Source organism: Apus apus, chromosome 4 (assembly GCF_020740795.1).
Source record: "Apus apus isolate bApuApu2 chromosome 4, bApuApu2.pri.cur, whole genome shotgun sequence".
Classification (NCBI taxonomy): Eukaryota; Metazoa; Chordata; class Aves; order Apodiformes; family Apodidae; genus Apus; species Apus apus.
The window spans coordinates 69,726,807-69,752,823 of NC_067285.1; the positions used below are offsets into that span (position 1 = coordinate 69,726,807).

General features: G+C 39.8%; 1 protein-coding gene across 1 annotated transcript in view; it reads left to right on the plus strand.

Annotated features, from left to right (window-relative positions):
- FHIP1A (FHF complex subunit HOOK interacting protein 1A) overlaps positions 1-24,737 on the plus strand; it is a 34,414-nt gene extending 9,677 nt beyond the window's left edge. The window contains exons 5-11 of the mRNA XM_051618284.1: positions 9,147-9,314; positions 12,854-12,933; positions 14,361-14,548; positions 15,024-16,064; positions 19,582-19,760; positions 20,044-20,182; positions 24,487-24,737. Coding sequence (XP_051474244.1) covers positions 9,147-9,314; positions 12,854-12,933; positions 14,361-14,548; positions 15,024-16,064; positions 19,582-19,760; positions 20,044-20,182; positions 24,487-24,737 — 2,046 coding nt within the window. The remainder of the gene's footprint in view (positions 1-9,146; positions 9,315-12,853; positions 12,934-14,360; positions 14,549-15,023; positions 16,065-19,581; positions 19,761-20,043; positions 20,183-24,486) is intronic.
- The last annotated feature ends 1,280 nt before the right edge of the window (positions 24,738-26,017 follow it).

A 26,017-nucleotide genomic window follows, 5' to 3' on the forward strand; every position in this document is an offset into this window, starting at 1 on the left:
CTCTTCTTAATGTAGCCCAGGGGGCTGTGGGATCATCTTTGTCAGAAGGGTGCACTGGGGGCTTGTGGCCAATATTTTGTCCTTAAGGGACCTGCAGGTTCTTTCTTGCAAAGGTGCTTTCCAGCCAGTTGGTCTCCAGTATACACTTGTGCCTGGGATTATTCCTCCCCAGGTGCAGGACTTTGCATTTGTTATTGAACTTCATGAGGTTCCAGTTTGTCTCTTTTTTCACACTGTCAAGATCCCTCTGAATGGCAGCACAGCCACCCAATCGATCAACTACTACTCCGAGTTTTGTAACATCTAGTAGTAGATTCCATATAACTGGCCTTTAGCTGAACTTTGCATTGCTGATCACAATCCTTTAAGCCTAGAAGTTAAACTAGTTTTTGATCCACCTTACTGTCCACTTATCCAGTGTGTTCCTCATAACTTTGTGTATAAGGATGTTGTACAAGAGATAGTGCTGAAAGCTTTACAAGATAAATAGTAACTGCTATCCATTTCTCCATTAAGCCAGCCATCTCGCTGTAGAAGGCTATCAGATTGGTCAGGTTTGGTTTCACCTTCATAGATCCATGCTGTCTACTCCCAGACACCACCTTCTCCTTAATGTGTTTGGAAATGGCCTTCCTAGGGATCGGTGTGAGGCTGACCAGCATGTGGTTCCCTGGATCATCTTTCTTGAAGACTGGAGTGGTACATGCTTACTTCTGGTCCTAAGGAGCCTCTTCTTGTAGCCACAACCTTTCAAAAACCAAGAGTGGCCTTGAGAGTCAGGATGCAGCCTATCAGGCCCCATGGACTCATATATGTCCAGTTTGTTTTAAATGTTCCCTAACCTGATTCCCCTCCTCTAAGGGTAAGTTATCCTTGCTCCAGACCTCTGCTCTCATCTTAGTGTCCTGGGATTACCAGTAAAGACCACAGTGAGGAAGGTGCTTAGAACTGTGAGTTTTTCCATGTATTTTGTCACTTGGTCCCCATTCAGCAGTGAGCACATATTTTTCATAGGCTCTTTTGCTGTTCAAGCCCTTCTTCAACTCCAGATGGGCTTTGACTTTCCTAGTCCTTTCCCTGCACACTCAGGCAGTTTTTATATATTCCCCTCTGGGTCTCCTGTCCCTACTGACATCTACTCATATTACAGTTTTTTTGGGAGCTCCTAGTTCATCCATGCAGACCTTCTGTCTTTTTCACTTCCTTCTCTTCTCCCAGCTTAAACCATCAGATTATCAAACAAGACCTTTGGTAAAAGTAGCATCACAATTTAATTAAAAGTAGTTTGGAATTCCAGTACGTCATCCAAAGCTTTGAGATAATGTATGTGTGTGATCTTGAAATGTCTGCAGCATTTTTGGAGCTACATAGTAAGCTCTGCCTTTTAATTTTTGCAGATTGTCTCCCTGTATATACTTACTATGTACACAGTTCACTGTGTAAGTGAAACAGTACAAGAGTGTTGAGAATAGATGTGTTTCTATGAAGTTGGTGGGTGTGGAGACCAACATATTTTGCTTGATGTAATTTTTATAGTTTTATCTCAGGAAGGTAGTAGGGAGCTAAAAAAAGAATTCATTAGTTCAGTTTTTTCCAGTTAAGGAAATTTCAAATTGATTGGGCTAGCTAGCTAGTTAGCTTCAAATAACCTGTTTTTCACAGTGAGATCTGTGAAGGTTATTTACATAGCAGATTAACTGTGATGTGCTTAAATAACCCAAACGTTCTTAAGTTTATGATTCCGTAACTTAATTTCTCACTAAATATAGCACGTTCTTGTAGCCTAAATTATACCTCTGCTAGTCTTGTCCCTTAGTGTGGGTTATTCCACCTACATGTTAACGAGGGATTAACAAATATGTTTGTATCTGAGAAGCTGCACATTGCTGAATGAGTAGACAGAGCCCAGAGTTGTGTTATATAGCTAGGGATATGCATTAACTGGCTGTGCTGGATAGCCCTGTCTTGCCCTTTGGTTATCTGGATTTTATTGTACTTTTTGCAAGAGAGTTACCTCACTTAGTTCTGACATCAGAGTTTCTTGAGACACCAAAATAAGTGATTAAATGACATTTTTCAGGCGGCTTTGTCTTTATGCAAGGTCACAAATTCCTTGCTTCTGTACAAATCCAGTTAAAAACAGAAGTTATAAAATACTTTGTCCACAAAGATAAAGAGCTAAATGGACCAATTCTATTGCACACTGAGCCATCTAAACAAAAACCTCTAACGTGGTATGCTAGTGTGTTAATTCAATAATACTTGCTTGATTATTACATTTTTTTGCCCAAATAATCTTTCTTGTGTAAGTGGTTGAGATTCAAGAAAATTAAGACTACCTGGCAGAATCTGTTCTTAATGTAAGACTGCTATTTTTTTTGATGGCATGTCAGTTACAACTTTAAATTTTGCAGTTCTGTATGTTATTCCCTAAGTTTTGGTACTTAGGAAAAACGGGCTTGTGAGGAAGTATAATTCTGCTCAGGCACAGAGTCATACCAATACATTTCTGTGACATGTTTCTTGCTTCACTTTCAAAACTTAACATTTTGGAGCTCTATAAAAAAAAATAAAAAAAATAAAAATAAGGTCTTCTGAGGCCAAATTGGACAAGGGTCCAAAAAATCAAATAAGAGTAATTTGCTTTTCATTTAAAACCTAGTTGAAATCCCAGAGTGAACCAAGAATAATCCTATCAACGTCTGTTTTACTGGTACCACTAGAGACCCTTTTGCCTTGCTTTAGTCTTTATAGACTTGGAAGTAGAAAGTGCTTATTTACTTTTCGGTAGTTACAGCTCTGTTGTAGACATCTGCGTAAAATCCTTCTCAGAAGGTCTTTAATATATATGTATTTTGCAGTCAAAACCATGTGCTAGATAATTAGGAGGCACACTGTGGTATATATAAATATTATGCTATCCTTGCTACAACCCAGATTGGTTATATACATCTCTTTACTGTAAGTGTATATTATTTAATTTTAATTTGGGATTCAGAGAATTTAGGTGATAAAGCTATTCAGAACATCTTGAGTGTTTATATCATTTGTGTTACTTCAATTTATTGAAGATAGTGCTAAAATTTTACAAATTACATGATAAAAGCTAAATTTTGGTGTCCTAGCATTTACTGCTTTACTGCATGGCATTTAATTGCTAGCTATGATATAATTATTTTTCTACTTGAAAGGCTTGTTTTAGTCTGAATAATTGAAAATGTTACCAGCTTCTTAGTGTAAGCCCATGTTGCTGTGGGCCAAGTGAACAGAACTGCTCTGCAGAAGCACTGGCATGGTCCTGTCAAACAAGCTCTGTCAAATGGACCTCGATGCTATTGTGCACTAACCCATCTAAATGAAAACTTCCAGCATGGTGTACTACTGTGTTAATTCAATAAGACCTGCTTGATGATTACACAGCTCAGCTAGCGGGAAGTGACCTGTCAATTATACTGTACAGATTAGAAGGGGCATCTTTATAAATACCCTATAAGAATGTCAGTTCCCATTTAGAAATAATAGCATCTTTCACTCTGTTGAAAAGCATGTAGACAGCTGCTGTAAAAACCATGAAAACCAAATGTTACTGGAAAACTTTGAATAGTCTCATGCTTTGGAGAAACTCATCAATAGCTACAAAACTTGATTTTGCCATCTACAAAGTGGTTACATGTTGGATGTGCCTTTCACTTTTTGCATCAGATGCTGCACTTGTGTTGAATTTTAACCTGGTATAAACTGAATCAATTCATAAATGTAAGCTGAGAGGAGTTGAAGCATTTCTTGTTTTCTGGTTCCCCCAGTGTGGAAACTTCCTCTGGCCCTGGCCTTTCTCATCCCCCCTCTCTCCTGCCAGGACAACTGTTCATACGGGAAACTGTTTGAGGTTAAAACTCACCTTTATTTCCTGGATAAGTTTAACCTGAATCAGTTCCCTGAGCCAGTTCACTGTGCAGTGAAGTGAAGCATGAACCCTTCTGCCAGTATAAGCAGAGGGCGATAAGCTGAAAATGAATAGAAAGAAGAGAGTGGGCATGGTTGGAATTTTTTTATCCATGAGGTGGCCTTACTCGGGTTTAAGTTGCTTGTGGATCTGGAGGATGAGTTTTAATAAGAACGTTTATGGTTTCTTCATAGACAACATGAAATAGTTGTAAGGAAATGTGAAGGAAAGGAGGAATCACGTTAGCCATATTCCTGTAAGAGGGCATGAGCTGTAGGTTAGGAAATACATTGTGTGGATCCCAAGGGAAAATAGCCAGTAATAACGAATCAGTGCAATTGGTCTAACACAGTGAGTGTAATACATTAAACTGAACTTGCAATGACAGTAATTTCTGGCTCTTCGCTGTTACTTGGCAAAGTGACTTGTAAAAACTGGATCTCTTTGCAGTTCTGCCTCACCACTGAATCAGTCATCAAAGGAGGCGAGAAAAAATTTGCTAAAAATTACTCCATAATTAGAGAAGAGTATTACAGGGCTAAAAGTGGCTTTCTGTTTTCAGTCATCTCTAATCAAATTATCTCTGTGGCTATGAAGAATCTTAGGTGGCCTCTTTTGTACCAGACTACATCTTCAAAAATATCTATTAAAACTGATTATGGTAAAGAAAAAACATGTGGATGAGGTTTTGAATGATAACTTTACATAAATACTTTAAATGTAGATGTATATTGAAAAAAAAAAATCTAACAACTTGTAATCATTAAAAGTATGGATAATTAAAATAGAAATTGTACAGGACTGATCTGCTTAGAGCAATGGATATGGATTTTCCTCATTTTTCTTTTTCAATTGTAGAATTTTTTTCTTAGGAGCCGAGATATATCTCTAGTCTTTGCCATTAGTAGAGAGGATCGAATGCAAGGAATACTGCTGGTTGTTTTTTATTTTTCTATTCTGGCAATGGTGGATTTTAATATTGCTGAAACATCTTTATAAAAATACAGCTTGAAATATACTCGCTTAGCAAAAGGCTATTCTAGAAAACTACGTCTTAATTTTATTCATCTCCCTTTGTTATAGTAACTTTCTTGATACTTGGATTATCAAAGGTGAAGCATTTTCAAATTAAATATCAGATTTGTGAATGTGTGAAAGTTTCAGCTTGCTTTTTATCATCATTTCAAACTCTTTCAATTCTGAGGACAAGCTAAAAGCTTACTTGGACAAATTATACTGTAGTCAGTGTTACCAAGTTTTTGTAAGCTGCCTGAAGATTCGACTGTAGTAGACATGCTTGACATGGGTAGTAAATGTTATTTTCTAGAAATCTTCAATAATAACTGCACAAATTGAATGAACATCACTTTCAACAGTCAATGTATTATGTATAAATGCAATGTTTAGAAAAGGTTTACAGAGTTAAAAGGTTTTTTGCCAAGGCTGGATTTTGTCTAGTGTAACTGATTTCTCCAACATTCTTCTCTAGTTAATTGCAAAAAAAGTGAGCTCCCTAGAGGCTCATTCAGAACAGGCTAATGTATCCCATTGAGTAAAAGGAAAATCAGCTTGATGGAACTAAAATTAGCCTTTTTGAATACTTCTCTAGGTGCCTCCAATATTTAGAAATCACACTTGCTGTCAGATATGGTAAAAGGGAGAAGCAAACCCAGAAGGTAAAGTGGCAAAAGAAGATAGAATTGTAAAAGCACAAAATCCCTGTCTGCTTGCCAGGTTAATTGATCTTTTTCCTAAGCTGCGTACGTGGCTTTCATTTCAAATGCCAAAAAGAAATATTTTTGTGTGAATTGCTCTTGTGAGGAAGCAGAAGGATGGTCTCTATGCTGGTTCATACGAACAGGTGGTGCACGAAGGCTCTCTGAGTGAGCACTGGTATTTCTAGAACACAATAGCACTAAAATTACTTGTACAGCATTAGCTTGCCTGCTTTGAGTGTGGCACAGTGAGCTGTGAAATAGATCCTACATTCATTTATTGCAAAAATTTGAAGGACTGTTGTGAGTAAGACAGCATTTTCACTGAAAAATGAAAAAAGATTCTTACAAATCTATTCAAGTCTGTCAAAACTTAGTCCTCTTTCCCATTCCTCAGAAAAAAACAGATTCAGCAACTTCTTTCCCAGGAATTAAAAATTAAGTGTAATGTGGCAACCTTCACAGAAAACCTCTATTCAAACAATTAAGATTTAACAAGTTTGTAAGTAACTCCTTTGTGAACTATTTGGGCTTCATTAAACACTGATTGGTGCTTCTAGCTCTATTTAGTGGTATCAGTGAAGTACAGGCTATAGTAAATATGATTTCTTTTTTTGCCTAGCCCCCAGCTGCGAGGGGCACTGCACATGCTCTCAGAATTGAACATTTCTTAAGTAGTCTCTAGCTGGCTTTCCTCTGCTCTTTGTTTCATTCATGATACGCACTCTGAAAACCATATGAGTTTCACTGATATAAATGTAGGATGAGTTGTCCATCTGTTTCATAAGAAGGTCACTGCCCTTGTGAATGCTGGCTTTTCTTGCTTTAATTTGCGGCTTTGTTTTTTTATACATATACATAGACCCGTTCCTCTGCTGTCAGTGAACACCCATGAAACCCACAGGCCAAGAACATGCTTCCTTTTCCCTGTAAGAGTGAATGAGAAGTGTCACAGAGACATAATGATGTATTTCTTCTGTCTGGCCTTTCCTTGGCAGAGGGTTTAAGCTCTTCAGTGAACTGTATGCTATCATGATGATGTCACGTGAGGGATTTCTTGGGCTTTGCTTTTTACAGTTTGCTCCTATAAAAAAACCCAAACCAACAAAACAAAAAAGCCAGTTCCCAGGGAAATGGTCAAAAACTTTCATCAGAAAGCCATTCATTTTTACCAGTAGCCCTATGGACAAGTGTGAGTTTGTGCACAAGCACGTTTGTTTTATCATATTTACAGTAATACATAATTTGAGTTATGTCTGTAGCCACAGTGCTAATTCTGGTGATTGTAACTTTGGGGTGCTAGGTTAACTAGCAATTTTCTTTTTTGTCACTTAGTAGTTGTAGGAAAGGGAGGAGGAATGAATTAATAAATTGTGTTTTGAGTTGGGGTATGTGTTAATAGATCCTATTTTGTCAAAATGCTCTGGTGAGACCCCACCTGGAGTACCATGTCCAATTCTGGAGTCCCCAACATAAGAAGGACATAGAACTCCTTGAGTGTGTCTAGAGGAGAGCCGTGAAGATGATCAGAGGGCTGGAGCACCTCCCCTATGAAGATAGACTGAGGAAATTGAGGTTGTTCCACCTAGGAGAAGAGGAGGCTCCATGGTGACCTTATAGCAACTTGCCAATATCTGAAGGCAGCCTACAAGAAAGCTGGGTTAGGGCTTTTTAAACAAGCGTATAGTGAGAGGACAAGGGGCAATGGTTTGAAGCTTAAAGAGGGGGAATTCAGGTTGGACATGAGGAAAAAGTCCTTTTCTGTGAGGGTGGTGAGATGCTGGAACAGGTTGCCCAGGGAGGTTGTGGATGCCCTGTCCCTGGAGGTCTTCAGGACCAGGTTGGATGGGGCCTTGAGCAACCTGGTCTAGCGGGAGGTGTCCCTGCCCATGCAGGGGGTTGGAACTAGATGATCTTTAAGGTCTCTTCCAACCCAAACCATTCTATGATACTATGATTCTGTGATACTCTCATGTCTGGTTTTGGTATCGCTGAACATACAACTAAAGATCTGGAAAATATGTCTAGCTGTTGATTACTTAGGCTTTCAAAGTTCACAGATCCTGTGAAAATGAACCTCATTCATTTCCTTTCATTGTTATATTTTAGTCCTTGATTTTGACCAACCTTACTGCAATAAATCCAAGAAAGTGAACTTACTTCCCATCCTGGTGAAAAATTCAACAGTTGCTACTTCCCTGGTGCTTTGTTTCTAATCCCAAAATGTAGCCCTCTGTATTAAGGATGGTGTAGCTGAGTATTCAAATAAATCCTTGGAATGACCTTAACTTCAGAGCTTCTCTGTGCTCACCTCATTGGTGTCCCCTCTCCGTAAGGTCTGCAGGCTGCATGCAGCATTCCCATGATCTGTATAACCAGCCAGGAGCAGCTTGTGATCTTAAATGGTTTAAAGAGAACGTTGGCAGCATGACATTACTGTGTACGTGGCTAACATGCAGCATAATGGAGCAGGGATTTTAATATTTACGGCGTGTTACGTAAATGCTGCCCTTCTGAGTATTTTCTAAATCCTCTTAGCTCTTAAGTGACAGCTTGGATTCTTTTTTTTTTTTAATAAAATCAATCTTTTCATTTATCCAGCTAAGTTGGGTAAACAAAAGATGTTTAATACTTCCTTTCATATAGGCAGACTCTTGTATTTAAGGGTTTATCTCTGTGAACTTAAGCTCATTAGGTTCCTAGGTAACTATTTTTAAAGAAGCTGACTTTGCAACAGCATTTCATGGTGCAGAGGTGGCCTTTGGAATTTTCTGTGCTTTGCTAGTGCATAGTGTGAGTAGATAAGGTCCAAAGGATTGCCATAAGCAGAGCAGTGTGGGTTATGGTATGCAAATGTCACATGAATGTTTGAATTGTATTTTTATACACAAATAGTCAGTAGTGAAGATTTTGGGGTTTGGGGTGTGTGTATGTATATACATATTCCTTCTAAAAATTGAGTGAGATGAGGAATTGTGATGTGAGAAAATAAAAAGAAGGAAGATTGTGGCAGAATTCTGGGTAGGTGGGGGGACTGTTTTCTTTAAAGCTCTGGAACCAAAGCTAGCTTGTACTGTGCTTTGTGCTCTGTCATTAATTTTAATAAAATTATAAATGCAGGTATTCACAACATCTGAAAATGACTCGGAAGGATGACAGGAGTGTGATGGATGGCATGGGCAAAAAGGTGGTAGGGACCTTTTAGAATGATTTGGCTTTTTGTATTTCAGTATGTGTGAGATTTGGGATGTCAGTTTTGGGGAGGGTTTTTTCCCCTGAGGAAGCAAGACAGATAAAAAATGGGTTCAAACTGCTTGTGAGTCATTCAGAAGCAAGCTCTTTGTGAATTTAAAAGCAAAGACCTCAATGTTTTTGTGGCAGTGTTATGTATGGAGAGCTTAGAGTGTTTGCCAGGTGTACAGTTGCGGAGAATGGATGGTTATTTTGTGGGTGCAGCATGTTTACATTTACATGATGTTTGTTTGTAGGTGACTGTGGAAGAAGTGATGACTACTACTGCATACCTGGATCTCTTTTTGCGTAGTGTTTCAGAGCCAGCCCTCCTCAAGATTTTCCTCCATTTTATTTTGCTGCACCGACACGAGAATGTGCATATCCTAGATACACTGACTAGCCGCATCAACACGCCATTCCGGGTAAGGCAAGCAGGGAGGAAGTCCAGGTACTCATTATGTATGTAGGTTAAATGTTTAAATGGGGAATTCTGTCTATTTTGTGGGTATCTTCTTAACTAGGGATTTTCTCCGCCTACCTGAAAGTGTCATTTTTCCAGCCCCTCATTTTTTTTGTGTGTAATGACATCTAGCTACCGCTCTACTAAGTTGATAAATGTGTGAGGTGATTTCACACATACAGGAAATGGGATAATAGGGGATGAGGGCTTCTGGAACTCTGGATTCTGTTAGAAGATTAAAGGTAAATTTGGAAGCGTTTTTATTCTGGACCCTGCTGAGTTAGAGTTGCCACCTTGAAACTTATAAATAAAATTGTGTTGAGGAGAAAATCTGATCTTTGGACTTTTGCCAAGCAAAAGCATTTTCAAATGGTCCCTGTGGGAGATGATGGGAGCCCTATGAGGATGTCTCCAAATTGTTTCAATGCTGTATTGCCAATGTATTGTTGTAGCATGTATTTTTTAGCATGTGATTTTGCCTGCTTTCTTCTTTGATTAAAAGAAGGCTCTTTCTTGCTGAAGTGATCAGATCACTGCTTCATTTTCTTTGCCTGCGCTCCCCTGTGTACTAAGGTTTATGTCAGATTTGCAGTGAGCCCGTTCTCAGCCTGGGCTCATGGCACCACAGTAGTTGGAGAGCTAGCTGATGGTGATAGCAGAGTTACCTTGGCTAACAGTTGGATCTTCTGGCAGAGAAAAAGAGTACTTGTTGCACTGGACTCTCCTCCTGAGCCCTGCTTGGCTGGCAGTCTTGGCTGAATCTCACATGCTGCACAGCTTCATGGCTGAAATAAATAGTACTGCTTTAGTGCAGGTACAAGTGAAGCCAGAACACCAGAATGTGCATTAAATTTGTGTATTAGGGACAGCAACTTTGTCTGAAATTCGTTTTGAAGTGTGAGTGCATGCAAATAGGGAGAGATGCTGCTGTTACTGCATCTCTAAGATGGATTAACTCTGAAAACCAAAACAGCTTCTCTCGACAAAAATGCAAATTCTGTTGTCTCTGCTAATCATTAATTACTGTTTCATAGGCAAACAAAATGGGAATTGTAAAGAATTCTGCAGCCCAGAGCAACTCAGGATCTCAGCCAAAATGATTCTGTGATGCTAAATGAGTTTTCTGAAGTATAGCTTTGCCAGGTGCGAAGGCCAGAACTGCAGCCTCCTGTGTTTCCATAGCAAAAAAGCTGCATACATTATTATTGATAAAAATACCCATTAATAATAACATGGTCAAACTTATATGCAGACAAGTGGCCAAAAGGACTCGTAAAAATACTACCTTTTTTGTCTCTTGAGCACATATTAAATCTTTACTTTTTACAAAATACAAAAATAGATGAGTTTTACTTGTTCAGATGATTCCTGATTTGCAGTATGGTTGCAAAGACAAATGAGAAATGTTTCCCTATAAACTGAGTTTTCCTAAATATAAGGAAATTTAAGGCAGTAGCCATTTTTTTGAATTGTCATGGTATGAAGGAAAGTTAGACTTGTCTCTCAGTACATTTCACAGAGGAAATGAGAATTTCTGTCTGTCCCTGGCTAAAACATACCTTGCATGCAAGGATCTGGCTTCTTCCAAAAGCTTGTTGTGAAGCTCCTCAACTCCTATTCCTGTTAAGAACTCTAGGTCTGTTTATTCCTTCTTCTTTTGCCCTTTTACTTTCTCCATCTATTTCTGGAGACATGAGGTCTTGGACTGTCACCTTCCTGCTGCCTGTTAGTACAAGCAGTGGACTGTGGCAGCAGGGCAACAATTTTCAGCTCCACTTTGCTTCACTGCAAGCCAGTTCATGAGCATTCCTGGTTCTCTTATTTCTGCTTTTGCCTTTCTCTTGTTCTTTTTGGGTGTTAGTTCAATGACCAAACTAGGGAATTTTGGTCCAACCAAAGAAACTTTTGCTTTTCAGAGCCTACCAAGTTAGGTTCACTTAAACTTTGCTGTTTTAACTGTTCCACAGATATAGCTACCAACTGAGGGAAAATTCATGTATGTATAGATATATTTTTCAATAAATAAATGCATTCATCTTGTCTTGGTCATCATCAGCAGTCAATCATATTGTAAGGAAGCTGAGTCACTTGTCTGAAAAAGAACTAGAGATGGTGAAACAAAGTCTTTAAATTTACATTCTTGAGAAAGCATGGGCTGGAAGGAAGAACATAGCAGTGTGCTGGTGCAGAGCTGGAATAAAGCATTTTAACAATGGGAGTAAGGGAACTGACTGCAGAGGAAGGGAGGTAATTCCGTAGTGTGGAGGATAAGCTTATGTCTAGGAAGGATGCTGGATTTAATCCTGAATGAATTAAAAAAGATGTTCAGTGACTGAAAAAATGAGTTAGAGAAATATCTGTAGCTTTTTTCCTTATTTTGTCCTAATCTGCTTCTTCTGTTAGCTACTGGAAAGTGCAATTAATTTCATATATTCATTATTTTAGTTTACATAATTAATATAGGGAGAGGCAAGATTTAAACATGAACTTGAAACTCTAACAAAGAGTCAATTTATGCTAAATGATTCTCACAAGAGTCAGCCAGATCCTATAGTCTAAGGTAGCTGTGAGATTCTGATTCTAGGAGAGAGCAGTACAGGAGAATGTGCCTCAGGTAATATGCATAAAGAGGCAGGGAGATGATGGTGCTGTGGTCCATGAAAACCAGTGAAAGCTTACAGCTCACGCTGGAGATAACTGTGTGGTCTAGCAAGCATCTTGCAGGTAGAAATGTACTGTACAATAGCTTTGGAAATGTTGTATGTCTACTACTGAAAATATCTAGTTATGGGTATATTTGATTAGGCCTTTGCCAAAAAGGCAAGCATGCCATTCCAGTGAGGAATCCTATTTTTCTTTCCCTTCCTGGTCTCACAGAAAGGGTCTTCACGCCTTGCTGTGGTCCCTAGCCATTCAAGTGACCTGTAGTGGAGGGATTGTGAACACTCCACATAGAGCAGATTCTTTCTGATAAAAAAATATCACTTGTTTAGCCCTGGTCTATGTCAGTACATTAAGTTCTGTGTATGGAAGCATCCAGCTTCTCAGTGCGTAGAACACTTATTAATTCCTTACATTTAAAGCATTAGAAACTTGAGGTGGTTTATAACTTTTCTTTTGGAAAAGACCTGTAGTTGGTTCAAATTCTATGTCAGAGGTAAAAACTAAAACACTATCTTGGTAGTTACAGGGTTCACTTCATGCTGAGTTAAATTAAATTAATAAATTTTTATAACATTAAAGACTGGTCAGTTGCTGCTTTTTTAATAGCTTATTTGAAGGAAAATTCTGGATTGTAGTTAGCTAAAATATAGCATATTATGTGTATAGCTCTAGACAACATTAAAAAAAAAACCCATAGGAGTGCTGACAAAATATAATACTAATAGTGTCTTATAAAGCATGATATTCTGGCAGAGCCATATTATAATGCAGTATGCAGGGAAGATTGGAAAGGTACAATTTCCAGATGAAAAACTGACAACATTTATGATTTTCCAGCTCTGTGTGGTCTCCTTGGCATTGTTCAGAACGCTCATTGGCTTGCATTGTGAAGATGTGATGTTACAGCTAGTTTTAAGGTAAAGCCCTAACTCCTTTTTCCACTCTTCATCCTAATTCTGGGACATACAGTCTCTGCGTAGGCATGTAGAGCTGGATAAGATTTCCCCAAGAGTGCAGAAATCCAAGCAACTACAAAGACAAGAATATTTATGATCCTGACAAAAGTCTAGCAGACCTGAAGAAGTGTGATTTACGTCCTGTGATCTTCAAGAGCAAGAGATTTTTCTTGTGATTTATTTCTGTAAAAGTGAGAGAAGAGAAGCTAAGAATATATTTATCACCTCCAAACTGCTTATTCCCTGCTTCTAAATGTATAATTCTTCTCTCCTGTGTGTTTTCTCTAGTGGATTATATACTGTGATACAGAGCTCTGTACTTGTTTGCAGCTTCCACCTTCTTTCTTGTTGTTTTCCACCTCTGTGATTCCTCTCTCACCTAGAATACTTGAGGTTCTTGAACTGTTGTAGGCAGATTGTTATGTAATGTACCAAATGCATTGATTATTTGTGACTTTAACTGATGGTTTTATGCGTTGCTTCCGTTGGTGTGTGTATTAGATGAGAATTGATCGTTTGGAAATATTGGTGTAACTAAAACGTAGATCATGTTTCAGATACTGACTGTTCATCTACCTAAAGGCATTAAGGTGAAATTCCCTATAGGTCTGGGTGTTGTGCCTGGAAATGCTGTTAGGACCTCTGTAAACTCAAGGATGTTGCTACTGTAACAGCAGTAGAGTGCTGTATTTAATCTTATTTTTGTTTATTTAGGGAATCCTTAGGATTTGTTTGCATTTTAAATGGCAAAACATCTAGTTAACACTAAGGCTTTTAATAAAGTGCTCTTAAGAAGTTGAACGAAAGCGATCTAAAGAAGTTCAAGATCAGACTGTGCTTCCTCTATTCCTTGTACTTCCCATAGCTTGTTCCCCCCTCTGCCTGATAGCTCAGATTTTATCTGTTGCAGTAGAACGCCTTGATGACCCTTTCCTCCTTTTTGCTGGCTCCTTGCCTGGCACGTGTAAATTGTGTCTCTCTGGATTTCCCTGGAAAACAAACACATTAAGGATTCTGAGACAGAACTCATTCATGGTGGGGCCAAAGCACCATTCTGGCCTTTGACATCTGCCCATCCCAGGATTCCTGCATCCCTTCTTACAGCAGGTTTGCTCTGACCTGCAAAGGGCTGTTTACTTCCCTGTTCTGATGCAACTGATTTTCCATTTCTGCTCATCTTAACAGTTCCTCATCAAACTGAAGCTTGGCAATGTAAAGAGTCAGCGTTTCATGCTCTTGAGAGGTTTATAATATGGATCACTGTTGAGATTATTATTGCTGTTTCTTTTAATTTGGAGTGGACAGGAAGGTGGGAAGGGAATTTTGTGTGTTGTTGCTTTCTCTAACATGAAAGGATGATGAAGTAATGTTAGACACTCCTGTTACAGGTATCTGATCCCATGTAACCACATGATGTTGAGCCAGCGGTGGGCTGTGAAAGAGAGAGACTGTTATTCCGTATCTGCTGCAAAACTGCTCGCCCTGACACCAGTCTGCTGCTCCACTGGGATCACCTTGACACTTGAGAGCCAAGGAAAGGATTATATTCTCTGGACAAAAGCAGCACAAACTGAAGGTAATTGGTGCTCGGGGGAAGACAAGATCACGAACTGCCTTTGATTCAGCAGCAGCTCATAGGACGAGGTAGGGGAAGGATGGGAGGGGGAGGAAATGCAGTTATTTAATTCTTTCCATGTATCCAGGTCTATTGAAACCTTATATTAACAGCTATCCGGCTTGAGTATACATTCATGAATGTAATGTACAGATACCTGTTTGCAACTCTTACTGCTTCCAAGTGGTCACTGTTTTATGGTTTGAATGCAGGCTGGTCTCTTAGAAATCTTGAGTTACAGCTCTGTCTTGGCAGTAGGAACAAGTCACGTATGTTTATGAGCAAAACTCTTATTAATCTTTATGCTTTGATCTTCCTGCCTTAGTGGATGGCTTGGAATAAAGGCTGTATCTGCCATGTCTTAGTGACTGCCTTGCTAGGCAACTTTCGGGTTGTTTTCTTATGTCACGGTATGAATAATCTTCTTTACTTTCAGATAGCGGTAGACGCTCTTCTGAGTCTACTTGCATTGTGGAATGTGGAAGAGCTGTGGACATCAGCTACTTGCAGTACCTGGGGGAAGCTCAAGAAGCCATCCTCCAGTGTCTGAAAGATTGCAAGGTTTGGTCTGCTTTGTACGACGGAGTAAACCCTGATCCCGACACCTTTATCCAAACGCTTGCTGAGGAGAACAATACAGATGTGGAAAACCCCATGTTTCGGCCCCAGCAAAGGACACCTAGCATGTGTAGCTCCTCTCAAGTAACTCCATTTGGTGAGAAGATGCACCTGGATCTAGAATGGGATGATAGCTATGACACAGGGATTTCTCCTGGTTCTGATGTGAGCTCACCACAACCATATGATGATCTGGGAAGCACAGAGATGCAGCCACCTGCAGAGCCACCAAAACACATTAAGGAAATGAAAAAAAGTGCCATCATGCTCATCAAAGGATCTTACATAGAGGAATCAGACTTTCAAGATGATGTTATGGTTTACAGGTTATGTGCCCAGAAGGATACTCAAGATGATGATAACTCCAAGGAGAAAACCTTAAATGTAGCCAGACAACATGAGGTCCAAAGCCAGACTGTAGTCAATGGGCCTCTTGCAAAGAGCCAGCTGGAAATGGACTTGGATGAGCACAGAAAGAGAGATTCAAGCTTGATTCAAGGTGTAATGAAAGAACAAATAGACCAGAAAATGATTGAGATTGATCCACAGCCAGACTTAGAGTTGAAGCTTTCTCCTCAGGAGGCAGATCATAGCTTAAGTGTAAGACTGCTGAGCACAGATGGTGAGGATTTCATTACACAGTATGACAAAATTATTAAGGAACTGGATCCAAGCAGTGCAAGCTTGGAGGAGCTGAAGTTGGATAATCTTGACCCTCTCTCTCCTGCAGAAGAGGAGGAGGACTTTGAGAATTTCTCAGCAGACACCCCTTCTGCAGAGAACCTGTCATCTCCCTTTGGACCAAAGGAGGATGTCTCTCCCAAGCATGCTTCGAGGAGCCAGAGTGCTCCATTTACAGGTGGAGTGTCCTGTTAATTACATACACAACAAACACAGGAAGGCACGATGATTAAAGGTGGTCAAATGAGATCATATTGGGTGGTGCACAGTACATGCATGGAGAAAGGAGCAGTCCTGGCACTAAAGAGGGTATAGCCCAGGTAGCAAAGACTGGTCCAAGGAGAGTGAAAGAGATCCAACATGAAAGTAGAGCAGGGCAATCAGTGTGGTGGCTACAAATGGTGGTTGGTTTTTTTGGCTGCTTTTTTGGTAATTATTTAAAATCTTGAGTCATTTGTATGTCGAACCTACATCATTCCAGAGAAAGCTTTTGCAGTTGAAAGGGTATTGGAATAAACAGTTCTAATATACAAGGCCCAGGTAAATAATTCATTTTTTCTCATGGCTTTCATCACTGATGCTATGGATGTGGTATCACGTTGCCCATTTTTTTCCTCTCTGCTATTTCACATTTTAGCACGAGGTGGCAGCACTGATGCCATGTCTGTCCTTGCCGGGGTCCATGATCTGCCCTGGCATCCTGCTCCTCCAGTGTCAGGTCTGCCCTGGCAGTTGGCATGCTTTTCTGTCTTCTGCCAGGCAGCAATTTAAGTTTGGTCTCTGCAGTCTGTCCAATCCATTCAGGAGTGTCAGTGCTACTGGAGGTTAGAGTGGGCTTTTGATCTGTATTTGTACAACTCCTTGCACTGATCTTTAGTTAGGTCTCCTAGATACCACACTAATGCAAATAACAAAAAATAAAATTGTATCTAGGTTTCCTCATCCAAAACAAAACCTCTAAGATGGCTTCTCATAAATTAGAAAGGAGGGGGAAAATACTCATTTGTGCCCACTGAAATGCAGCCCTTTCTGGTCAGCTGTGGCCAGCATGCCTGGCACTGTTTCTTAATTGAAAAATTCAGTCTTTTTCAACCAATTTGCTGGGTTTGCTGTGGTCGCAATTTCCTTGTACCAGAAGCTAATCACATTCAAACCTTTTCTGTTTCCCATTATCTGCTGTCAAATACAGGCCAAAAATGTTGTCCCTGTCTCTCATTCTTCATCTAGTTCCTCCCTCCATTTGTTAATTTCTAAGAAACAGACACCAGTCCCCCTCCCCCCCAAAAAAAAACCCCAAAACCCACAAAGAAACCACAACTGAGCAAAACAAAGAAAAAAAACCCAACACAAGAAGCCTTGCTGTTTCCTACTCATCCACATCATCTTTTAGTCTTATGCTGTTTACCTTACTTTAATAGAGATCTTAGTGATTACAAGTAAGGAGGTACCCTCAGAATAGTTGAGATTACAGTGTCTTTCAAATATAATAATATATTTGATTTAGAATGCTATGTTGTTTTTGTAGATGTATGTGATAAGGATTTTTGGTTGCTTTCACTGTTTTGGGATGCTCTCATGGGAGGGGGCTTCTCCCTGCAGAATCAAATAACCAGAGCAAGGTTTCCACACCCAGCAAGTGTCAGCAGTGCAAAGATGCTCTCCTCAGGCCTATGGATCTAGGAGTAAAATGTCCTTTTGGTGTCTATATCCAATTTAAAAGCATTAGGTGCTATCATCCCAATTTTCCGTGGAGCAAGAAAGAATGTGGAATTCAGGAACAAGAATTTATGTCCCTTTCCCTCCCCCACCATCAATGCTTGATGTCTTGGCCACACAGAGATGCATAGTCAGGAAAGGAATAATTTTTTTACTTCTCATCCATTTACCCTGTTTCTTACAAGGCTTGCAAATTCTGCTTATTTCCCCTGATTCTCATCCCAGTAATTTCTGGGGGGAAAAAAGGCACTCTACCACCAGAGAATTTTTTTAATATACATTAGTAACCTCTGTTGCAGTGACATACAGCACATGTAAAAAGTACTAGCATTAGTTTTACATACTCAGCTGTGAAATCTGACCCAGAGGACAGACACAGTGATATATCTTAACTGCTTCTCCTGCAATCCTTCTTGGTAAGATAGAGCTGCCACTGCATTCTGGTCCTCAGGAGCTCTGTGAAGATGTCTCTGTGAGCATGAGAAGCAGTAGGTTATGGGGGACGTGAGAAACTATATCTCAATAAAAGATTTTGGGGCTGCTCAACTGGGTACTCGGGGGGTATTCTGCAGGATGTGATACCAGCCTTCACTCTGGCTGATGTTGTGGTTGAAGGGTAGCAGCCACATGAAGCCTTGTCAACACTGGCACTCGTACCTTTCCTCTTGGGAGTGGAGCTGTGCTGTCATTAGCCATGGTAGATGAGGCTCAAGGGAGTGCTTGCTTTGTACTCACAGTCACTATAAAACATGAGAGACTTCAGCCTTTAGTGATGCTCTGTTAGGTGAAGTGGCAATGTAAGCACTTACAATTTGATCCTTGCTGTTCCACTGGCCCAGAATTGCCTTAGCCTCTGCCTTGGGTTACAGCAGGCCTATTAAACTGGGCTAAACCATTCTCAGGCAGTTTGAATGGCAGCCCTTTGCTCACTGAGGAGAGCTGGAATGGGATTGGATTATGGCCACTTTGTTGGGTTATGGCCACCTTCTTGGCTCTAGAAATGATCGTGGCATGCAGGGACTAGGGTGTGATATTGAAAGTTAGCAATGTTGTAACTGCATCACCCAGGGATTCTTCTGCGTGGTTTCTCTAGCTTTTATGCAGCCAGAGTAGTGTAGTGGGACTGGGTGTGGAATGAGGGATGTTTCTAAGACTTTGCTTGTGATTAGGACACTTAGAGACTGCCTCAAGCATCTCACTGACTGTATGGTCTAATGATGTGTTGTATTTGGTTAGTCATGCTCAGGGTGGCAGAGGTTTCTTTAGCTTGAGCGCTAAGGGTTTATGTATTTCATGGTAAATGCTTCTGTATTTCAGTGGTTGTCCTGCAGTAAACAAACTAAACCTATTACATATTGGTGACATTTGTATGATAAAGCCTATGTCTACCAATAATTTTCCTTCTAAATCTATTTTAATGCCCTCCCTGCTTTGAGTGACTATTTGCAGTACTGAAAAAGCCTTCTCTTCTGATGTGAACTAGCACAGGTCCTGATTTTTATCTTTAGAGTAGCATTGTCGCATATTCTTGAGAACACCACAGGGCTGGTTTTTTTATAAGACAAGAAAGCTAGCTATAATTTACTTTTCCCAGTCCTTGTGTAAAAATAAGGCACAACAAGAACAACCATTCTTACTAACTTCAAGGGGAAGAGAGCAGTAGGCCATAATGTAGTAGGCTAAATCCTTATTGGTACATGGAAAATATAATGGTTATGTGTGTTATGAAAGCCATTAATGTAAACTCACTGGCTAGCTAGTGAAAGAGCTGCTACTCATGAAAGCTTTTAACGCCTCCGTTAAGTCTATTTTGCCTGTTCAGATACAGTTTGGTTTTTCTCCCTACTGGCTTTAATGAGCATGTGGGAGGTCTAATTTGGCTGGTTATGATGATCAAAATTCCTTTTAAATGCCTGTTTCCTGGATCGTAGGGGTTTTGTTCTATAAAAACAAAAGCATTGCTTCCTCCTTTTTTGCAGGGCCGTTCATCAGTGTAGTATTGTCAAAGCTGGAGAACATGCTGGAGAATTCCTTGCACGTGAATTTGCTGCTTATCGGGATTATTACTCAGCTGGCAAGTTACCCACAACCTCTTCTTCGCTCCTTTCTGCTCAACACCAACATGGTGTTTCAGCCTAGTGTGCGGTCACTTTACCAGGTATTTGACCACAAGTGTTAGTCATGCTTATTGGAACAGTATTTTTGGTGTCTTGTTAAACTTTACTTTAGATCTGTTCAGTTCCATCTGTGGCTTTCCCACCAGTCTGAGAGCCTCTTATCTTGTTTCAATGTTTTAATTGCATTTATTCAAAGAACTGGAAATTCTGTATGACCATAGCTTTGCTGTAACTCTAATGCAGCTAGAGACAGACTGAGTATTCAGTCTGTGGCTGCACTGGGAGCAAGGGAGAAAGAAGTAACTGTTACTGTTGTTTTGGCAGGTGCTCGCATCTGTGAAAAATAAAATAGAACATTTTGCTTCAATTGAAAAAGACTTCCCAGGTCTTCTCCTGGAGGCCCAACAGTACTTGCTTTTTCGTGTGGACGTGTCTGATGCTGCAGAAGAATTGCTAACCAAAGGTAAATGTTAACCACACTCAGAGGAGTGCTGGGAGGAATGACTCACCAGCTACCTCTCATTTTCTACAGAATAATTAAAAGTAGGTGTGGTGCATTGTTGGCTATCGTTAACCAGATATACCCTTCTGACTTCAAAGTGACAATGCTCGGTATGCTACAGTATATGGATCTATTTGGATATTCTTAGATCTTCAGAAGCTTTTATTTGCTGCAGAAAATGTCTGTTTAAAGGAGTAACAAAATCAGCTCTTGGCTTGCTGTCAGTTTGGCCGTAAACAAACTAGCTTTCAAGGCATGAGGTGAGATGGCAGATGTGCATGATTTCATTTTATTTTTAGCACGACCTTCAGCTAGTCATTGGTTCTTTTTTGATAAATGTTTGTGAGGACAGAAGTCTAGGATGATGGGCTACTACTGAAGGAGATAGATACTAGCCAGAAAACTTGGAATGTGCTTTCTTAAATGAAAAATGAAACAACAACAACAAAAACAAACAAGGGAGGGGGGTGGTTGGGTGCAAAAGCCAACACTTTGGAAGTGTTGAGGAGTTGAACAGGTATCATCCCAACAAGCCAGCTTTCTAGGGGACTTCTGTAATATCTGCTGCTTCTCAAGCACAGTGCACGCTACACTTGTCTTGACAGTTACCACTATTTACACTGCCATGGGGGAAGCTAGTAAAAATATGCAAATTGAAGACTATTATGTTCTAACTAAAAACTTTCCATGTGTAGCCAGGCAACTTTTAGAGTTGGAGCCCTACCCTGGAGATGTGCTTGTTCTCAGCATGCTGCTGAGCAGGCCATGTTGGGTTCAGGTTTCCCGTAAAAGCCAGCTTCCCATGAGAAGGGAACATGTTGAATTTGGTGAGAGCAGCGAGTGCAGGGATTAAGGGCTGACTCAGCAGCAGGGTTCAGGGGAGGCTGCATTTACAGGTTTGTGCTTACTCGTCACTGAGAGTCATTGGTAATCTCTGCCTATTCTTCTGTGAACATGTGGATACTTTTCTTCCATTTCCAGAGATGTGGAAAATTGGATTTATAATGTGCCGTTTTAATGCACTTTCATTCTTTGGGACTCTGAATAATAATTTTCCTACTTTCTAGCCATCATGGTATGTGTTTCTAAGTTTCTAAGGTTTGCAGTACATTCACTCTGAAATTATTTATCTTGCTAGGGCTGCTTCTTGAAGAATTAGCCTGTGGAAGGTGCCTGCTGTAAGGAGCTGTGTGTTGCAAATGCCAATAGCATTTTAGGCTCTAAATTCTGGTGCCACAGATTAGAAAGCCTTACAATTAGATGATATTGTAGCTAGTAGGTGGGAGATGAGATTAGGAGACAACATTTAGTGTCCTTTTTCTTAGGTGCTGGCAGTAAGAACTTTTATATAATGCATTCCAAATGGCATTTGTTTATACTTCCTATTTGACATCAGTTTTCTTCTGTGGGCTTCAGAATTTGCCAGGATGACTCACGCTGGTCATTATTTAGGGATTTGAAACAAGGCTGCTTAGTCACCCCGTTGATACATTTTCTTCTGTGTTGTGGCAACTCCTGTAAAGAAGGCACTTCTTGACAAATAGCTGGAGGATAAATACATTTTTGGATAACTGCAGACATGGTTCTCCACAAGTCTGGTGATGCAAGTAATCAAACTGTAATTCTTGGGGCAAGTTGGCTCACTAGCCCATCAACCAATTATATTGATTAAGAAGTGCAAGTCTGGAACTGCTGCACTAGGTAGTAAATGAAAAAAAGAAAAGGAACTCCCATAGGATTTATTTTCATCAGCTTGAATGGCACCTTTGAGTGTCATGCAAATTAATGGTTCTCTGAAGGTTTTTTCCCCAGGTGGAAGTGGTGAAGGTTTTCTCCACGAGTCTGAGCATAACTGGCCTCCTACAGAATTCACATCTGAAAAATGAAAGCCAGACTTAGTGGGGAACACAAATGGAAAACCAAAATATTCCAGAGGATTTTCTTTCTTTAGACAGTGGTGTTCTCTGAAGGAGTTCAAGCAGAAATGGGCGATTTGTAATTTTCTGCTTGCAGTAGAATGTAGTTTCCTTACACAGTGGCTGGGTTTCTGGTTAGGTGTGTAGAACTGTCATGATGTAGATCCCATATGAAATGCTGCCCTTCTTTCAGTGCCATTGGTGTTTCCAGAGTGCTCATTGTCTCAGATTCTCAATTGTATGATGCAGTTTGCATCCTGACCCTAGAAAGAGGTAGACAATCCTGGTCTAAGAAAACCATAAAATCTCTTGTCCGTAGACTAGCTTTCTAGACACTTTTTTTTTTTTCTTTTCTTTTTTTTTTTTTACTTTTCCCCCAGTAGGCAGTTAAATCAATTTTGATGCTTTTGGAAGGGAAGAGTTTAACAAAGAAAGAAAAGCTTTGATAGTAGATGAGCATTCTGGTTATATTGGCTAAACTATTTTCAAAACTTAAAATATTAATAATGAAACATTTTTAATTAGAACATCTAAAAAACCCAAAATCTTCAAGGGAAGCTCAAAACCTTGTATTTTCGTTGTAATTCATAATTTAGATGTTTTTCCTCCTATAGAACTGAAATCCCTGTACTTTGTCTTTAGTAGACAGAAATTTATAGAATAACAATATGAATGATTGATAAGTCTGGAGATGGAAAGGTTTTTGGAAACTTAAGAAAAGTAGAACTCTGTTAGATAATTAAGTTGAAAATTTAATTTGGGTATTTAGAAGTGTACAGTAATACCACAGTGACTTAGGAGAACTATAGGAAAGGGACAAAAATGCTGTGCTGTTGAACAGAGGGATTGCTCTTCTGGGTCGGGTGAGGCATTCATTGTGCTACCTACTTGGAGGGGTTTCAGAAAAAGGGTGATATAACCTGAGACTGAGTTGTTTTAGTGTAAACTGAAAACCCCTTTGCTGATTGCTCTAAAGGATTTTTAAATTCCATAGGACATTTTTGTTCCAGAAACTGAAACAATTGAGCAGAGTAAACTGCCAAGATACATAACAGTAATTTACCTCTTTCTCACGTCAAACCAAAGGGCCATGCTGTCTATCTACCCAAACAGAGGACTGAAGGACACATTATAGTAGGTCAGCCAAAAAAAACCCAAAACAACAACAAGCAAAAACAAGGCCATGGATGGGGCTTTGAGCCATTTGGTCTAGTGGGAGGTGTCCCTGCCCAAGCAGGAGGTTAGAACTTTAAGGTCCCTTCCAACCCAAAACTGTTCTGTGATTCTGTGAAGCTGCATGCACACTAAGGGAAATGTCTTCTTAATGTAGCATTTGGCTTATCTGCAGCATGTGAGTTAATGTGACAGTCCTTTTTTTGTTTGTTATTTATTATTTACTTATATATCTCTTGAGAACATCTGCTTGTAAGTTAGATGAGATTTTATCTGTCTCCAGTTCTGACCTCAATGACATCTTGTGACAGTTAAGTTCTGCAGGTTAATTTTTCTTTGTAAAGTATTTATGTCTGTTAGTGTTAAATTTTGTCACCTTATTAGTTTCACTAAATTAATAATAATCTAATTAAAGTTCAGTTCTACTTCAGGTTGGAACAAGGAGCAGATGATTGAAATGTAAGTGCTGCCGTCACTGTAATTCCATTAGTTCTGATGCTTGAACCCTGATCCCCTGAACTCTGGCAGCAGAGATCATGTAGCAGAGCACGCGGTGGTTTTTGCTTGCTCTTTTTTTAATGTTTAGTTGCTTTACAGAGAGTTAAAGTTAAGTGTAGTTAGTGGGGCCTATAGCTCTAGAAAAGTCAAAATTTCAAAGTGTTTTTCTTTAGTTTCTATCTTGCTTCAAACTCCTACCACAATGAGATAGCTCAGCCTCAAACCAGTTTACACGATGATGAGAGGATAAAGAAAGAGAGAGAGAAGTCCAAACAACATTTTGATCTGAGGGAGAACTGGAGCACAGTATCATTTAAATTAAGACAACCATGCTGGGTTTAGATGGGTAGATATTACGCTGCTATTTCATAAGGTAAATCCATATTACTCTTTCCCTTGACTCCTCTTCTGCCCACATTTCTCTTATCAGAGCTAGAACTGAATAATATATAAGCCAGGGAAAGATAGCTAATAAAAAATGCAATAGAATCAGACCACGTAGAACTTTAAAATGTTGGATTAGTGGCAGTATCTCTCTGCACTGTCTGGGTGCTGCAAACTGCAGTTCTGAATGCACCCCCTGTAAACTGGGTTTGGACACTGTACGAGTACTGTGTGAGCTTAATATACTGAGTCTTTTGGATTTTTTCTTTTTCCTTCCTCTCTTTCTGGCTTTAGGTAGTGTCCAGCACAGCAGCAACACATGGAAAGGAAAGAACCTCTCTGAAGCTTACCCAGCCGTGCTCCAGCCTTTCCTGGGACATAAAGGAAAGAAAGGCCTCACTCATCCCAACCTTCCTGCGCACGTGAGGAATGCTGTACTTGCAGCTGCCCTTTTCCCAGAGTTCCTGAAGGAGCTGGCAGCTCTTGCTCAGGAGCATTCCATTTTATGTTACAAAGTACTAGGGGATTTTGAGGATTATTATTAGTGGGGTTTTTAAACGTGTTTTTAAAAAGCTTTTGGAGTTTAAACAGATTTTTCATGCAAAGCTGCTTACAAAAGAAGGTTGTACTTCATTATTTCCTGAAAATACTTGATTTGGAGGGTGAAGAAGGAGGCAACATGTTATTCCACGTTACCTTATATTAGGCCTTATAATTTCCCTCTGTGCTACATAACTTATTTGAGAGATTTTTTGATACTGCTCTTGCTGCAGTTTTCTACTTCATCTCCTCCTCTTTACACAGCCACCTTTCTTCAGTGTTGCTGATTCCTGTTCAGTTTCTGCAATAGACACTTGAAGGTTGGCTAAGAGAGGAAAATGTTTTAGTGTTTCTGTTCCAGAAATACTCTTCTGGATAACCTGTTACAAGACAGCTTGTTTGGAATAACATTGCCCAGTGGGACAGTTCAGGGTATAAAAAAGTTGAGAGTCTGCACAAAACCCCTTTATATGAAGGGTTGTGCTCTTTCATGTCTTTCTCCTCTTCCCCCCTTCCCTTCTTTTTCCCTGAAACGGGGTTCTTAGTCACCACATCTGAAACCCCCTTTTTAACGAGTGGCTCAGGTTTTTTGAATTCAAGTGATCTTATGTGTATTAAGCCCAGGACTAGCTGAAAGCAGGTGCTGGACCCTACACATACCACATTGCCTTATGTTGCAGACAGATCTGCAGCTATCAGCTGTTGGTCTTTGAAGTCAAATGAACTGTGTAAGTGGACGTGGATTGCAGACTGCCTGGAATTTTCCCTGCAGTTTTTCAGCATTCTTTGATAACTACTGCATTGCTACCTAAACTCCCAAGCATGCCTTATTTAGTAAGATTTGCACAAAGTACAAAACAAAATGTTTCTATGCAAGATGTAATTAATATGTAATTGGTTTTTACGCTTATTTTAATAAGCTAAAGAAAGGTATTCAATATCTTTTAGTAGTATTAAAAGGACAGCAGGCTGTTTTTGTCTCTCTTTTTTAATGAAAAAGGTTGGCTTGCTCCTGAAAAACGTTCTGTTTTATTGTTAATTATTTTGGCTAAGGGAAAGTTAAATACTGTTTATTTGCTTTTAATGTAGGTGTTGACTTTTCCTAATATTGCACTTTTGGGATGGTGAGGGGAGGACCAGACAATTCACCACCTGTAGAAATGGAAGGAGGAACAGGGAGAGCTGTCTGCTGGTGAATAACTGCTTGAGAAAATTCTGTTCTGTGAATAATGGGCTTCATTAGAAGAACCCAAACATGATGAATCGGTGCATCACCACTGCATTT